The following is a 16,386-nucleotide window of genomic DNA, read 5'->3' as shown; positions in this document are numbered from 1 at the left end:
CTCAAATGCCCCAGCCTATTTACCCATTACATTAGCTAATTCAAAATAGTTCAAATCTCTACTTGATGTACGAATTCCATTATTTTACCAGCTTGCTTTCTTGTATGCTGTTTTGAATCCCTGAGATATCCCAAGCCAGTTGTTAATTAACATCTTAACCAGCTGCCTGGTTCTAGACCACTGCATCATTCTTTTGCCAGTCACTGACATCCTTAAGTCCCTTGCTGCTGCTCTCCCATGGATGGCTTTAACCCCAGGTGCCATTCCAGACTCTCACACCATTCCTCCCGATAGGAAGATCAACTGTGATGTTTGCATGATTTCACTGATGGCTTCAGGATTAAAAAAGAAGAAGAAGAAGAAAAGAAAAGAAAAAGGAAATACAGATAGAGAACTTCACAGTTGTTCCTGGATATAGAGGTTCTCTGAGGTCACAGACCAAAGCCCTCCATAGGCATTCTCTATTGTTCAGCCTTCTTTGCCCAGACTCAGGCCTGTCTCTGTTCCAGGGATCAATTTACCTCCCCATGAAGGGAATGCCTGGAACAAGTCTCTCATACCTTCATACAGATCCCCTGTCCCCCAGGCCCAGAGGCAGTCACAGGTTCATGCCTCTTTGTCTACTTCCTGCCCCCATCAATCTTGTGGTAAGACTCACAGTGGAACAATATTTTCTTTTTGTGGTAATCCTACACCCATCCACAGAGGTGTGGTCTTTCCCTAAAATAATTCATGACAAGAACAGAATTCTTCCCAAAGATGAGTTTATTAAACTGAAATGACCCCAAGTATGGGGCTGAAACAGTATAGTGCAGTTTGAGCTTCAGGGATCCCAGACCGTTCTTCTTTCTAAGGTAAGATGTGCTCATATTCTTCCTGTGGCTTCCAGTCTTTACCTCTGAATCAGCTGCCTTTTATTTAACTTATTATAAAAGACAATTGGATAACTGTGCAGTCAGAACCAGTTTTAGAAAAAGTTGTTAAGTATACAATTTCCTGACGTGTTGCATCCTGGTCATTTAAAAATCACTCCTTTAGGGACTTCCCTGGTGGTCCAGTGGGTAAGGCTCTGCGCTCCCAATGCAGGGGGCCTGGGTCCGATCTCTGGACAGGGAACTAGATCCCACATGCATGCTTCAAGCAAGAGTTCGCATGCCGCAACTAAAAGTCTGCATGCTGCACCTAAGGAGTCCGCACGCTGCAACTAATAAGTCTGCGTGCTGCAACTAAAAGATCCCACATGCCACAACTAAAGATCCTGCATGCCACGAGGATCCCGCATGCCACAACTAAGACCTGGCACAGCCAAAATAAATAAATAAATAAATAAATATTTTTAAAGAAAATCGCTCCTTTAGATAGTCACTGACTATCCTATCATGTTTTTTCCCCCAAAGCAGCAACTCAAGGAACAACTTTCTTATTCCTTGACCTATACCAAAATATCTTATTTTCTCATGGATGTTAAATGTGTGGCCATCTAACCTGATAAAATAATACAAAAAAAGACATAGGATACTTGGTCTTGTTGCCTGGACTTCTCTTACCTTCAGATAAGCCTGCATGGCTATCATGGAAGAGTGCTGTCCACTTCTCTGTTTAAAATTGGATACCTCTGTAGGTCCTTCTGCCCTATGCAAGGGAAACATGTAATTTGAGATAGTCTGATAAAAACACTTTAAAATAGAAAGTGAGATTTTTCTCTTCTTCCACTTAAACTCACTGTTACCTTCCCCTTAGCCAGAAAATTGACATTATAAATGTTATCATCACCACGCATATTATTAGCCTAGAAATTATATCATCTGAGGTCAAAATTGGATGTTGAGACTCTGCTATCTTGCTTCTCTACCACCTCTAGGTCCTTTTCCAAAGACCTCTGGGACTAAATATATTCTGGTTGCAAGTGGCTGCTAACAGGAGCTGAACTTATTTTTCTCCTAAGAGGGAGGAAGTGTGGTGAAACCAGCACTAGGACTAATAAATTGGGACTTGAGGGACAGAATACACACCCCATTCCCAGGCATTGCATTCTCCCTAGAGTGGCCCATGAGCATGGTGTTGGATGTTTGGAGGATCATCTGTGAGAATAACTCTGGAAGAAAGTGAAATAGGGATAAAAGTTATGAAGGGTGCTGGTATTCTGCAGAGGTTACAGCAGAATTCTAGAACAGCCATTCATTTCATTTTAAAGGTTTCTCTCTTACTACTAATATATATATATATATTTATTTATTTAAATAAATCTAAAGCACAATTTATTTCTAGGACAAATGGCAATCAGAAAAGCACAGGTAAGCTGGCTTTATCTTTTATAAGATAATACAAAGAAGTCATTTTTTAGATTTCAAATTTAAAAGGAAGAATTATGATGTATGTCCTGTTTCTGTGAAATACCATGTGTTAATTAGCAACATGGGCAAGTCCACCTACCTCCAAAGAAGCTAAATTTTCAGATGGAAGTGTCATCATTACTCAGTTGAGTCAAGGATTTTGGTTGCTTGAGTTGAAATATAACACTTAGATTTCAGTGATTCAGTGAGATGATGCAAGGTTAAAAATTAGTTACTGGTTTTCCCTATGTTTTACAATGGATTAGTTTCATAAACAAGGCTAATATATTAATGAAGAGTTTATTTTCAGAATTCTTTATCTCTTTTTTATTATTTAGTTCAGTAATTCTTAGGATAAATTTTAATATTTTAAGAGAGGACACAAAGTAATATGTTTGAACATAACTTTTATATGGCACTGATATTTTCTAAAGTTTTATGAGAAAAATGGCTTTGTGACACTGTAGTAATTTGGATTTAGGGACTACAGCAAAAATATTGATATGCGTGCAGTTCAAATCACATTTCAATTATAACAGAATTATTTTCTGCAACTCAGCTATAGGAATGGCTTAAACCTGATTTATGTGTAGTCTGAATAGATTTTAATGAAGAAAATGGCCTTTGTGGAGAGGTGAAAGGAATAAATTCATTTGGAAAATTTTGTGGAATTGAGTTCTTTAAATTGGTGGCATCAAGGTAAAGTATTTATGGAACAAATAGGTTTAACATATCAAAATTAGTACTATTTTAACAGTTCTCTGAAGGTTATTATTTAGCCTATGGTATAGTGCATAATGACACTTTGCAATAGAGTGTGTGGGTGTAAATGAGTTCTTGGCATGCCATATACATTGAATCAATATCTTTATGATCATACTCTGTACTATAACTTATTTTCTGAATTTTAAACATTCAACTGGTGAACCCTCCAAATATGGATTAGTCTTTAGTTTCTCCTTCCCTTCCATAGAGCTCCAAGCCAACTTGGATCAACAGAACTGCTCAAAGCCAGTATCTTTGAGTTTTTCCCCAGGGCAGAATCCATCACAAGCAAGGATCCTTTCTTTATCTGAACTCTTCATCCCTCATAGCACAGTACTGTCCACCTCAGCGAAAACTTTTTCATGCATACCCATTTTCCCTTAGCTTTTGCCCAATTGTTCTCTGAATATTGTTCTCCTTTTTCTTCTGTGAGAGTATCTTTTTCTTTATTCGAGTTGAGAACTGAAAACATTGTAATAATCACACTGATAAGTATAAAAATGCTAGTAACATTGGTATTAACTAAAATGAAAAAATTATATATGTTAAAGTGGAACTGAGCAAAATAAAAAGCCAAGGCCATCATTACCCAAGATTCTTCAGGTACTAAAAAGACTCCTTTAAAATCTTTACTTAGGCTATAACTTATCACTATACCCTTATCTAACTACATGAAAATCAGCACTTAAAAGTAAACAAAATTTTATCTTAGTCTGTTTTACTCTTTTTCTATTTCAATTACTAGATTACCATATATTGTGTTTCTATTATTTTGTGTTTCAGATGTGCTGCATTTCAACCTCATCAGAGATTAAATTGATGTTTATGGGCTAACCTGGACAGCTAAAAACAGTTTGTTTCACTACATCTGTAAGAAAATACGTTCAAATTCCCACTGGCTGACTTATAAAGAGGCTTTTGGAATACAACCCAATGTAAGTTGCAGACATAATGTGTTTTTGTCTTTGTTATTCACCTCCTCCCCAAGTTAGGGCATGTATCTGTTGGTAGGTGTGCAGATGTGTGTGTATTATGTATACCTTGATGTCTACACATACCCTTTTTCATAGTATGGATTGTAGCATCCTTTATTCCTTCCTTCAATAGATATTTGAATGCCTATTATGTAAAATTTGCAGTTCTAGGCCCAGAAATGAGGTTACTGCCCCCACAGAGCTCACACTCTATTGGGGAAACAGACATAAATCAAATAATTGTACAAATACATATGACGTGCACATGGTGAGAGGTGTTCTGAAGAGAGGTCACATAGCACGATGTGAGCATGTAAACAGGGATCTGCCTTATCTCCAGGGTCAGACAGGTTTCCAGGAGAGGGTAATGCTCCAGCTAAGATCTCAGGGGTGAGCAGGAGTTTAAAGGGCAAAAGAATTGAGAGGTGATGGGAGGAGGGGCAAGGGTAGAGTGGAAAATGCTCCAGACAGAGGAAACACATGTTCAAAGATCATATTTGCTCAGTTAAGTGCTTTTGATAATTTTTTCCAAGCGTGATCACTGAGTAGCTAGGAGATTTTAACTTAAACCATACCATGAAATTAATCACAATCATACTAGAAAATAAGAAGGCATATATTTCATAAGCATTTGTACTTTTTTTTAAGGTATGAAGTATTCCTTAAGCCCTGACAACTACCCTGAAGATGGAATTATGAATATGGCAACTTTTCTACGGGGCTTTGAAGATAAGGGAATAAAGAACGACAGACCTGAGGACCAGCTGAGTAAAGAGAAAAAGAAAATTCTGTTCTCCTTCTGTGAGGTGTGCAACATCCAGCTAAACTCTGCAGCCCAGGCCCAAGTCCATTACAATGGCAAATCTCACCGCAAACGAGTCAAGCAGCTGAGTGATGCACAGCCTCCGCCCCCAGCCCAGGGCTCCGGGCCACCGCTGGCCAGCCCCAGCACTTACACCAGCACAGGTAGGTGGGAGGGCCTGGGGGCCCATTTCCTGCTGGGAGACACGCTTCTGTTCTAGAAAATGAAGGATTTAGAGCAAGGCTTATCTTTCCCCTTAAAACTACCACCACAATGTGTATTCTTTTCCCTACAGGTAAAATCCAAGAGCTGTCTGTTACTTCTCAGGATACATTTTTTTATTGTTATTAATATATATTATACTAGACACAAATATATATAAACATAAAATTTGTATATCAGCCCATTGACATAGTTCTGTGTCTCTGTAGTTTGTGAACAGTCCTTAATATATTTTGAAATGTGTTTAAAATGGATCAGTGATATCAATTTTTTTCTCCTCTCTGCAGAATTAGGCTTTCTTTGGCTTTCTTGCTCTGCTTTCCGTTGAGTAGCATACTATTAGGTGGTATATAAAAAGCTCCAGTTTTATTTATAGCATCCATGATGCAGGAAAGGAGCATTAATCTTGTGCGCTAGACGTGTTATATTCAGCGTGCCGGTGGTGTTCTAACAATAGGAACAGCCATCGCCAAAACCAACAAGGCTTACCTCTGAGCTCCAGCACCACCGCAAGCACTTTCCCTGCCTCATGCCTCTCACCCTTTCCTGTGGGCTGGATAGAGGCAGAAGCTTGGAGATTCATTCTTGCATCTGCCCTGAATTCTAAACAGTCTTGCAAACCCCGTATCTTATCCTTGGGCAATGCTGCCTCCTTCATATTGCTGGCCCTTGGTCTGTTAGTTGTGACACAACTAAAGAAAAATGTGAAATGTACTGTTTTCCATGGTGAAGATTTCTGCAAAAAGTAGGCCTCCTCCGCAGGTTTACTTGGGAGGCCAGGATAAGCCTCCTCCTAAATGTGAGGAAAAGCTCCAAATTCCTCTCTAGCAAGTGTTTGCTTTGGTAATGAACCTTCAACTTGAAGTGAGATGACGCGGTGCAGCCCTTTGTTGGAATTTCACTTGGTGCTGTTGCATAGGTTTTGATTTCGTTAAGTTATGCCATGATCCATATTAAGCTCCGGTAAAAATGGCTTGTATGTGTTTGCTTTAAATTAATAATTTTTCTATTTCAAGCTAAACCTAATTACTTTTTACCCAGTATATAATTTAATTTTATTAAATTATTTTCCTCAGTACTTACCATGCTGTGAAAGAACTTAAAGGAACTTATAGGATATAAGATACACACTTATTACAATAGTGAAAGATAACTTTTCTGTTTTGTATTTACTTGTTATGATGATAATTATCATCATATATTCATTTGTTATTCACAAGTGCATTAATGTATGTGTATTTACATATTAAAAATATAGTTGGTATTAGAGTAAAAACTGATGACTATCTTATATCTAAATCAGAGAGCAAATAGCCCTGAGTAAAGGTTTGAATTACATTTGTTAGAATCCAAATATCTATGTTTAAATTGAGGTTAACCTGTGGTTTCTAAAAGAGGTAATGTTAGTAGCTAACATTAACTGAACATTTTCTATGGGACATATTTTGGTCCTAAGAGCTTTATAGGAATTTTCTCGTTTAATCTTCTCATGAACCCTGAGGTAGGTACTAAGATTATTCCTAATTTACAGAATAGGAACAGAGGCACAGAGATAAAATTTGTCCAGGTTCATACAGCATGGAAATGGCAGATCAGAGTTCCAACCATATTTAATTAATAGTGAAGCCATAATTCTTCGTCACTAATATGCTGCTGTTTTCTACCATGCAATAAACTCAGGTTAAATTCAAACCAATATGCTGTAATATAGTTGTGGTCACAAATGGTTTTTATCATGGCAAACTACCTTTCTCTGATGGGTTTTGAAAACAGACATGTAAAGCTTCAATTCATGAATTTCTCCATTTTTCTCCTATACTAATGAAATTAGCTAGCTGATATAAAATACATTTAGCTAAGACATACACAGAATATTATGCATATATTCTATAAATAAAACATAGCTCATCAACTAGTATAACACAATATATTAATATATAGGAAAATGGGTAAGAAAATGAGACAGCTTTTCAAGTCTTATATTAGGCACAGAGGACAGTTTTCATATGCTGATAATATAGTCAGTGATTCATTCTCAGAAGATTTGGGTTTAACATATGATGAAGGCAAGTCACTTAACCTCTGAAACTGGTTAGCATAATCCTCCCATCTGAAAGAAAAAGTGGGTATAATAATGTTCCCTCTTTGAAATAGAAATTGGACATAGATGTATGTACAAAGATGATTATGACATGATTTATAATTCCAAAATATTAGCTGTATCCTGAACGTCCAATAGGAGAAAAATTAAATACGTTATAGTACATTTATAAGATGAATGATAGAAACCATAGTCATTAAAAATTGTATTTCTGAAGAATATCTAATGAAAGGTAAAACTGCCTGTGGGATCATGCTAAGCGAAACAGCAGGAACTAGAGTGGAATATACCTTAGTCCTGTTATGTGTTCATGTGCACATTATCTACTGTTTAGAGTCTCAACTCGATGAGGAGTCAGCCTGACATGGTTTTATTTGTTTCCAGTCACTTTCCTCAGTTTTGATCAATCAAATATCTATTTCCTACTGGGTAGCAGCTCCCTTAAACACCTTCTCAGACCATAACTTTTCACATTTGTATATTCAGAGGGACTCTTTGATTTAGAAGACTGTTCTACTTATAAAAACATCCATTTCATAGCCAAATTCAGATTTGGCTAGATGGACTCACATTTAGAGTGGAAGGTGGGGCACAGTCGGCTCTCCCGCCACCCCTCCCTCTGCCTGCCCAGGTGGTGGGAAACCATGGAGGAATGGAGTGGTGGAGGTGTCCTTACTTTACAGCCTTGACAAAGTTGTAATGCTATTCTTGGTAGGTAATTACTATTCTGGTTGTCTCCGCGGGTCACAGATGCTCTTAATAGACCTTATGGATGAAGAGCTCCCCTCAAATGGTCCCTTAGACATTGGGAGTCCCTGAGATTTAGCTGCATCTTCCTCTTCTCTCATCTGTGTACCAACTCTTGGGGCTTGAGATCGTGTGCAGAATCCATCTGACAACTAACATTCCTCTTGAAAACCTAGAGCTGCTAGGGCCCAGGCAGGTAGAGGTGCAGTAGGTGGAGGTAGGGGGCTTCTCTCCACATTTCTCTTGCCTGCTCAGGTAGCACAGAGGGGGCTGGCAAGTCCACTGACAAAGCAGGTACTTAATAAGGGAACAAAATGCCTATCTCCCTTTTTTGCCCATCACTTGGCTTTAGGGATTTATCACGCCTCCCCCAAAAAAAGATATATTAGAGTCCTAATCCCCAATACTTCAGAATGTGACCTTATTTGGAGATAGAGTCTTACAGAGGAAATTAAATTAAAATGAGGCCATTAGGGTTGACTGTAATCCAATATGACTGGTGTCCTTATAAAAAGGGGAAATCTAGACATAGAGACAGATGCACACATAGGGAGGATGATGTGAAAACACAGGGAGAAGATAATTGTCTTCAAGCTGAGGAGAGAGCCCTGAAACTGATCATTCTCTTAGAACCCTCAGAAAGAACCCACTGTACAGTACCTTGATTTTGGACTTGTAGCCTCCAGAACTGTGAGATGATAAATTTTTATTGTTAAGCCACCCAGTTTGTGGTACTTTGTTACAATAGCCCTAGCAGATTAATACAGGGAGAAAAATAGTAGCACATCTCCTCCCCAAGGGAGAAAAGATATGGTAGTAGACATAACCTTTCAAGAACTTCATTTCAGAGGGAACTTCCCCTCCTCTCTGTCAGTCTTATTATGGTTTTGGGGTTGGCAGGGTAGGAGTGGGGTCCACAGGGTGGTGGTTGAGACTTGAGCCATTTTTCTGAATAAGAGGTGATTGACTCCCAAACATTGGTAGTCCTTTCACTAAATTTAGAATTTAGTGTGTTCCTTTTGGAAGAACAGGAAGATTCTTAGAGTTTACCTAAAACTATTTTAAAACACTCTGGGCTACAGAAAGAAGAATCAGAGGGGAAGCAAAGAGAGCTTAAATAGCTTAAATAGGGATCCTTCACACGCAGATGAAGTTTTGTAAGATACAAAGGAATTTATCATTAGCAGTTTACTTTTAAAGATTGGCTAAAGGAAGCTTTTCAAATAGGAAATGATAAAAGAATGAATCATAGAACAAACTGTATCAGTAAGGGTTCTCCAGAGAAACAGAAACAATAGGATATATATGTGTGTGTGTGTGTGTGTGTGTATGTGTATACACACACACACATACATACATATATATATGTGTGTGTGGTGTATACATACATATATAATAAGAATATTTATTAAAGGAATTGGTTCATATGATCATGGAGACTGACAAGTCCTAAGATCTGCAGTCAGAAAGCTAGAGACCCAGGGGAGCTGATGGTGTAGTTTCAGTCCAAAGACTGGCAGGCTTGAGACCCAAGAAAAGCTGATGTTTCAGTTTAAGTTGGAAGGCAGGAAAAAATTGATAGCCCATGTCGAAGGCAGTTAGGCAGGAGAAATTCCCTCTTATTCAGGGGAAGGCCAGTCTTTTGTCCTATTCAGGCCTGCAACTGACTGGATGAGACCCATCCATATTAGAGAGAGGAATTTGTTTTACTGAGTTTATAGATTCAAATGTGAAATTCAACATAAATCGCAGCAATGTCATTTTGAATCCGTCTCCTAGAGTAATAGAAATAAAAATAAACAAATGGGACCTAATTAAACTGAAATGCTTTTGCACAGCAAAGGAAACAGTAAACAAAATGAAGAGACAACCTACAGAATGGGTTGCAAACAATGGGCTTAATTTCCAAAATATATAAACAGCTCATACAGCTCAATATCAAAAAAACAAACAACCCAATCAAAAAATGGGCAGAAGACCTAAATAGACATTTCTCCAAAGAAGACATACAGACGGCCAACAGACACAAGAAAAGATGCTTAACATCTCTAATTATTAGAGGAATGCAAATCAAAACTACAATGAAGGTATCATCTCACACCGGTCAGAATGGCCATCATCAAAAAGTCTATAAATAATAAATGCTGGAGAGGTTGTGGAGAAAAAGGAACCCTCCTACACTGTTGGTGGGGATGTAAATTGGTGCAGCCACTATGGAAAACAGTATGGAGGTTCCTTAAAAAAACTAAAAATAGGGCTACCATATGATCCTGCAATCCTCCTCATGGGCATATATCCAGAGAAAACCATAATTTGAAAAGATACATGCAACCCAATATTCACTGCAGCATTGTTTACAATAGCCAAGACATGGAAGCAACCTAAAAGTTTTAGGTATACAGCACAGCGATATATATATATATATATATATATATACACATCTATATATATATATACATCTATATATTCCGTTATATACATAACTGAATCACCATGCTGTATACCTGACACTTACATGATACTGTAAATCAACTATACTTCATAAAAAATTTTTAAAAATTGTGTTCAGTATAGCCTTAATTTGAATGTAATTGATTCTTTAAAAATATTATATAGCCCCAATTTTCTTGTGTTTAAGTTCTCCAACATTTTGAAATACCTTTTCCTTTATTTTTTAGACAAAACAAAGTTTGGAGAACCACTTCCACATTTATTCGTAATTCTAGGTCTTTCTGTAAGTTCCCAAAGAGAATCCATTGGACAGATCTTACTTTAATTCCATGTTCTTTTTGAATTTGAGGATTTTTTTTTCTCAACTGCTCCCTATGTTCTCTTTTCTCTGCCTAATATTAATGCAAATGTGGTCTTCTTTAATGACCCCCAAAAGCTTATCAACTCAGTAGATTTGTGGGTAGTGTATTTTACTGAAGGTTTGAAATCATGATGGAACTGTGTAGATATAGCATTATTAAATCATTTTCATAAGAGTATGTAATAGATCAATAAGAATTTATATAGTTATATATGCATACATATATGTGTGTGTATGTTCATCCTAAGGACACTCCTGTAATGAAAATTTCTCATTTGTTAACTTTTCCCAGCACATCTCCTAGGCCCTCCTTATTACCATGACTGTGATTTTCCTGTCATCCTGGTAAACACTGACTGTGCAGTGCTGCAAGGAAGTACATTCTGTCATACAAGATTGTTCATATAATTCTTGTTCAAAATGTTTCAGTGTTCCTCATTGCTTTCAGAATAAAATCTACACACACACAAATGTGAAATTTACCCAAAAACAAACTCAGAGAAACACCCAGAATAGTGTTTGACCAAATATCTGGGCATCCTGTGACCCAGTCAAGTTGACACGTAAAACTAATCCCCACACAATCCTTTTCCTCATAAGCTTTATAAAACATATTTGATGATTGAAATGAAATTTAACCATATGATACTCAAGATAATAATAATTAAAAGTGGAAGTTAAAGGGACCTAAATGGAAGTAAGTTTTCTGTACTTCATTTGAAGTAGCTAAATGATGATACCAGTAGATTGCCATAAGTATGTATTGTAATACCCATATACACCACTGTGAAAACTATAGAAAGCAATACAATCAAAGAGAATATAAATAAATCAAGATGGAGTCCTAAAAAATGTTCAAGTAACCCATGTGATGACAAGAAAAGAGAAACAGAGAAATGAGAACCAGAGGAAACAAATAGAAAATTGGCTCTTTGAAAAAGATCAATGAAGTGTACAAGCCTCTAGTAAGACTGGCAAAGATGAAAAAGAAAGAAGACACAGATGGAATAGATGATATTACTACAGAATTTGCAGCAATTAAAAATATAATAAGTTGGGCTTCCCTGGTGGCGCAGTGGTTGAGAGTCCGCCTGCCGATGCAAGGGACACGGGTTCGTGCCCCGGTCCGGGAAGATCCCACATGCCGCGGAGCGGCTGGGCCTGTGAGCCATGGCCACTGAGCCTGTGCGTCTGGAGCCTGTGCTCCGCAGCGGGAGAGGCCACAACAGTGAGAGGCCCGCATACCGCAAAAAAAAAAAAAAAAAAAAAAAAAAAAAAAAATGCATGTTGGGATAAACTATAAATGATTTATTCTTATTGGAATGAGTATGAGTGGGGGCAAAGGAGGGACATTTGGCAAAGTATAAAGAAAGGAGCTGGAAGAGGGAGAAGAGTCATCCTTGTCCCGTGGGATCAGAGGCATAGGAAAAACACAGCTGCTCAAACACACATGTAAAAAAAAATTAGCGACAGCTGTGATTCAGAGCTCTCCTGAGTTCTCTTTATATCCCACTCTGGTTTTCATCAACCAGAAGCCTCCCCAGCAAGTCCAGACATCCTAGCTTAGGTACTATTTCCCCAGGATACCTCCCAATTGCACAGAGATTACTTTCCATAACCCACACACAGCTTCCCAATTCCAGACAAAATGGACCACATTTATTTTATCTCTAGAGTGGCTAGTGACCCTCATCCTGCCCTCTGCTGTCAAAGGCTGAGACCTATTCTTTATCCTGAGTGCCCATCACTATAATATTTCTCCACCATCCCTATTCCAATCACCATTCTCATTCTCTGAGTTGGATCTGAACTTAAGAAATTTAGAGAAATTGGTTGCATTAATGACTGATAATTTAACCCAGTGGTTCTCAAAATTTAGCATGCATCAGAATCACCTGGAGCGTGTGTTAAAATGCAAAGTGCTGGGCTCCATTTTCATAGTTTCTGATTCAGTAGGCCAGGGGGTGAAGCCTGAGAAGTTGCATTTCTAACAAGTTCCCAGATGATGTGGAAGCTACTGGTCCAAAAATCACACTTTGACAACACTAACTGAACGGAGGAGGATTTATACCCAAAAAAAGGAGCTTCTTTCTTTATTTATTTTAGCATCAAGGTTTTTTTTTTAATTAATTAATTTATTTATTTATTTTTGGCCGCATTGGGTCTTTGTTGCTGTGCGTGGGTTTTCTCTGGTTGCAGCGAGCGGGGGCTACTCTTCATTGCGGTGTGTGGGCTTCTCATCGCGGTGGCTTCTCTTGTTGTGGAGCACGGGCTCTAGACGCATGGGCCTCAGTAGTTGCAGCACACAGGCTCAGTAGTCGTGGCTCACGGGCTCTGGAGCGCAGGCTCAGCAGTTGTGGTGCATGGGCTTAGTTGCTCCGCGGCATGTGGGATCTTCCCGGACCAGGGCTCGAACCCATGTCCCCTGCATCAGCAGGTGGATTCTTAACCACTGCACCACCAGGGAAGTCCCAGGATGCTTCTTACTTTAAATAAATTTGTAACTGGGAAATGGTCAGGGAAGGGAAAGGTGACCTCATGCTCCTTGTCTTCCTCTGGGGCATCCACTGACCCATGGAAAAAGAGGGATGATGTCATGGAAATAGAATGATATAGCCACCCAGCCCCATCAACCAATCCCCAGCCCTCACTGAGAGCTTTGTAAGCAACTCTGCACCTCCTACAGTATCATAAAAACAGTGAAGGTAGACTGAAAGGCTGTGGTCATGTGAGTGAATGTGGCCTTACCTTGTGCCAGGTATGGCACTGTGGAGGTTATCTCATTTGAAGCCTCTCAACAGATTTGCTAGGAAGGTTTTATTATTATAATGGACAATGTGAATTAGGAATAAAGAGGTTAGGTAGTAGCCGAAAGAGGCAAGGCTAGGATTCAGAACATGGCAGCCTAGTTCTGCAGCCTGATTGCTCGCCATGATGCTATTGCCTCCCATCTATGGACATCAGCTGGGAGGGACAGAATTTGCCTGGTGTGTGCATATAGGTTACTTCTGCACAGAGAATGTACCTGATGTGCAAGTTGAATCAGAAAACAGGGGCCTTCAGTTCTCTCTGGCTGTAGCATGTTTATGTGGTAAGTCTGGCTTTTACTGTTCAGAGGACTTCCCCACATCTCATTCAGTAATACATGATTCTCCCCCTTCCAATCAGAAGCAGGTAAATCACCAGATACAGTAATAAACGTTAACTTTACATTTTATTTTCCTTGTGTCCTTAGGAAAGGTATGTATCTGTCATGGAGAATCAAACTGCCCCAAGGATTATGGGGGTGAAGGATTGATTTTATTCTGGGGCTTTAAGGATCCATATTTTCTCAGAATGGCAAGGGATTCTCTCTTAGGGGGTGACCTGTGATCCTGCCTTTGGCAATGGATGGTACATGTGAGATCAGGGCAAGAGCACGGAGGTTCTGCTGAATTGTGGCAAGAGAGACACATCTGCACTTGATCTGAGGTGCACTGGAGATAGAGGTTACATGAAAAGATTGAAATAATGGCTTTAGGCCTCAAAACTTAACAGGATATGTATGACTATCCTCACATTATAGACACCAAGAGTAAGAAAGATTTGGAGCCCTTTCCTAAGGCCACACAGAAAAATTCAAAATCTAAGATCTATCTCTCTATATATATTACCTCTCATATTTTTTTTTACAACAAATTCTTTGCAAAGTAAAGATGAAAAGACTTCAGGATTTTTTCCTTATTTTCAGTGTTTGATTTTTTCCAGTTGTACACTAACTAAAATGCCCATTTTCTCTCCCACCTTCAATTTATTCCAAATTTCTAATCTCATTTAAGGTTAATCTTTTAAGACTAAACAGGAGTTAATCAAGCAAAGAGTGGAGAAAAGTGATTCAAAGGTAGTAAAGAGAATGTTTAAAATCTTAAATTGAGAAAAAGCTTGACATGTCTAAAGAGCTGAGATGTGCCTGAAACTGAGTGAGAGGGTTAGAGAGAAAGACCAGAGAATTTGCGAAGGTTGGCAGAAGCCTTTAGAATTTTTTTTTACATTTTTAAATTTTAATTTAAATTTAAAATTTAAATTTTAATCATGATTCTGTGGGTCAGAGATTGGGGCTGGTGTCAGCTAGGTGGTTCTCGTCCGGGACTCACTGGAGGTTAGTCACGCAGCTGCAGGCAGCTGGAACCTCATCTGGGTTGGATGGTCTCAGGTGGCCTCATGCACACAACATCTAACAGTTGATGCTGGCTGCAGGCTGGGTCATTCTCGCCAGTAGACTCTCCTGCTGGAGAAGGTTAGATAGGCTTCAATCACACATGAGTCACAGAGCAGCACTGCTGGACAGCAAGAGCAGAAGCTGCAACCACTGTGTTCTTTTGGTCAGAGCTGGTCACAAGACCACGACAAATTCAACTGGTAGAAAAATAGACTCTGCCTCTTGGTGTGAGACGTGGCATCTTTCATTTGGCCTTAGGGATTCTGAACTGAATTTGAGTAGATTTTCAATTGAGGACACTGTGGGGACAGAGGGGAGAAAGTAAGGATGGGTTTTGCAACGGGAAGTGCACGTAATGGTTTGGATGTGGGAATGGAGGACAAGATCTGAAAATGGGTTGTCAGCTGGAGCATTTTATACTGTGTACTTTTCTTTGCTGCCATATTCTGTGCTTCTCTTTGATGCCTCCAGGATCCTCAGCTGTTTTTTTTCCCTTCCCTTCTAATGTTCTCTAATTCTCATTCCTATTCTACATTCAAGAAACAGCTTCTAGGGTCAGGGCATTGTGATAGCTATTAAGACTATTAAAACATGTATGTAGGTTATTAAAATACATAAGCCAGGACTCGAAGGTGGCTGTGGTGAAGGTGCAGGCCGTCGGAGCCGCTCCGAGGCAGTTTTACGGATCTACTGATTTGATGCCGGGTAAGATGGCGGAAGAGTAAGACGCGGAGATCACCTTCCTCCCCACGGATACACCAGAAATACAGCTACACGTGGAACAACTCCTACAGAACACCTACTGAACGCTGGCAGAAGACCCCAGACCTCCCAAAAGGCAAGAAACTCCCCACATACCTGGGTAGGGCAAAGCGGAGAGATCCGCACACAGAGGATCGGTGCCGAGCAGCACTCACCAGCCCGAGAGGCTTGTCTGCTCGCCCGCCGGGGCACGCAGCGCTGGAAGCTGAGGCTCGGGCTTCGGTCAGAGCGCAGGGAGAGGACTGGGGCTGGTGGCGAGAACTCAGCCTGAAGGGGGCTAATGTGCCACAGCTAGCCGGGAGGGAGTCCGGGAAAAACTCTGGAGCTGCCGAAGAGGCAAGAGACTTTTTCTTCCCTCTTGGTTTCCTGGTGCGCGAGGAGAGGGGATTAAGAGCGCTGCTTAAAGGGGCTCCACGGACGGGCGCGAGTCGCGACTGAAAGCGCGGAGCCCAGTGACAGGCGTGGGACGCTGGGGCTGCTGCTGCCGCCGCCAAGAAGCCTGTGTGCGAGCGCAGGTCACTGCCCACACCGCCCTTCCGGGAGCCTGTGCAGCCCGCCACTGCCGGGGTCCCGGGATCCAGGGGCGGCTTCCCTGGGAGAACGCACGGCGCGCCTCAGGCTGGTGCACCGTCACGCCGGTCTCTGCCGCTGCAGGCTCGCCCCGCACTCC

The 16,386-nt window shown here is 40.1% G+C and overlaps 1 protein-coding gene across 1 annotated transcript in view; it reads left to right on the top strand.

The window, feature by feature from the left end:
- The first annotated feature begins 3,918 nt into the window (after positions 1–3,918).
- ZNF385B (zinc finger protein 385B) overlaps positions 3,919–16,386 on the top strand; it is a 334,017-nt gene continuing 321,549 nt past the window's right edge. The window contains exons 1-2 of the mRNA XM_082629827.1: positions 3,919–4,033; positions 4,721–5,038. Coding sequence (XP_082485953.1) covers positions 4,723–5,038 — 316 coding nt within the window. The 5' untranslated portion in view covers positions 3,919–4,033; positions 4,721–4,722. The remainder of the gene's footprint in view (positions 4,034–4,720; positions 5,039–16,386) is intronic.

This window comes from Mesoplodon mirus (genome assembly GCF_964341445.2).
Source record: "Mesoplodon mirus genome assembly, chromosome: 8".
Classification (NCBI taxonomy): domain Eukaryota; kingdom Metazoa; phylum Chordata; class Mammalia; order Artiodactyla; family Ziphiidae; genus Mesoplodon; species Mesoplodon mirus.
The sequence above is the reverse complement of the archived record's forward strand: the minus strand, read 5'-3'. Positions and strand labels throughout refer to the sequence as shown.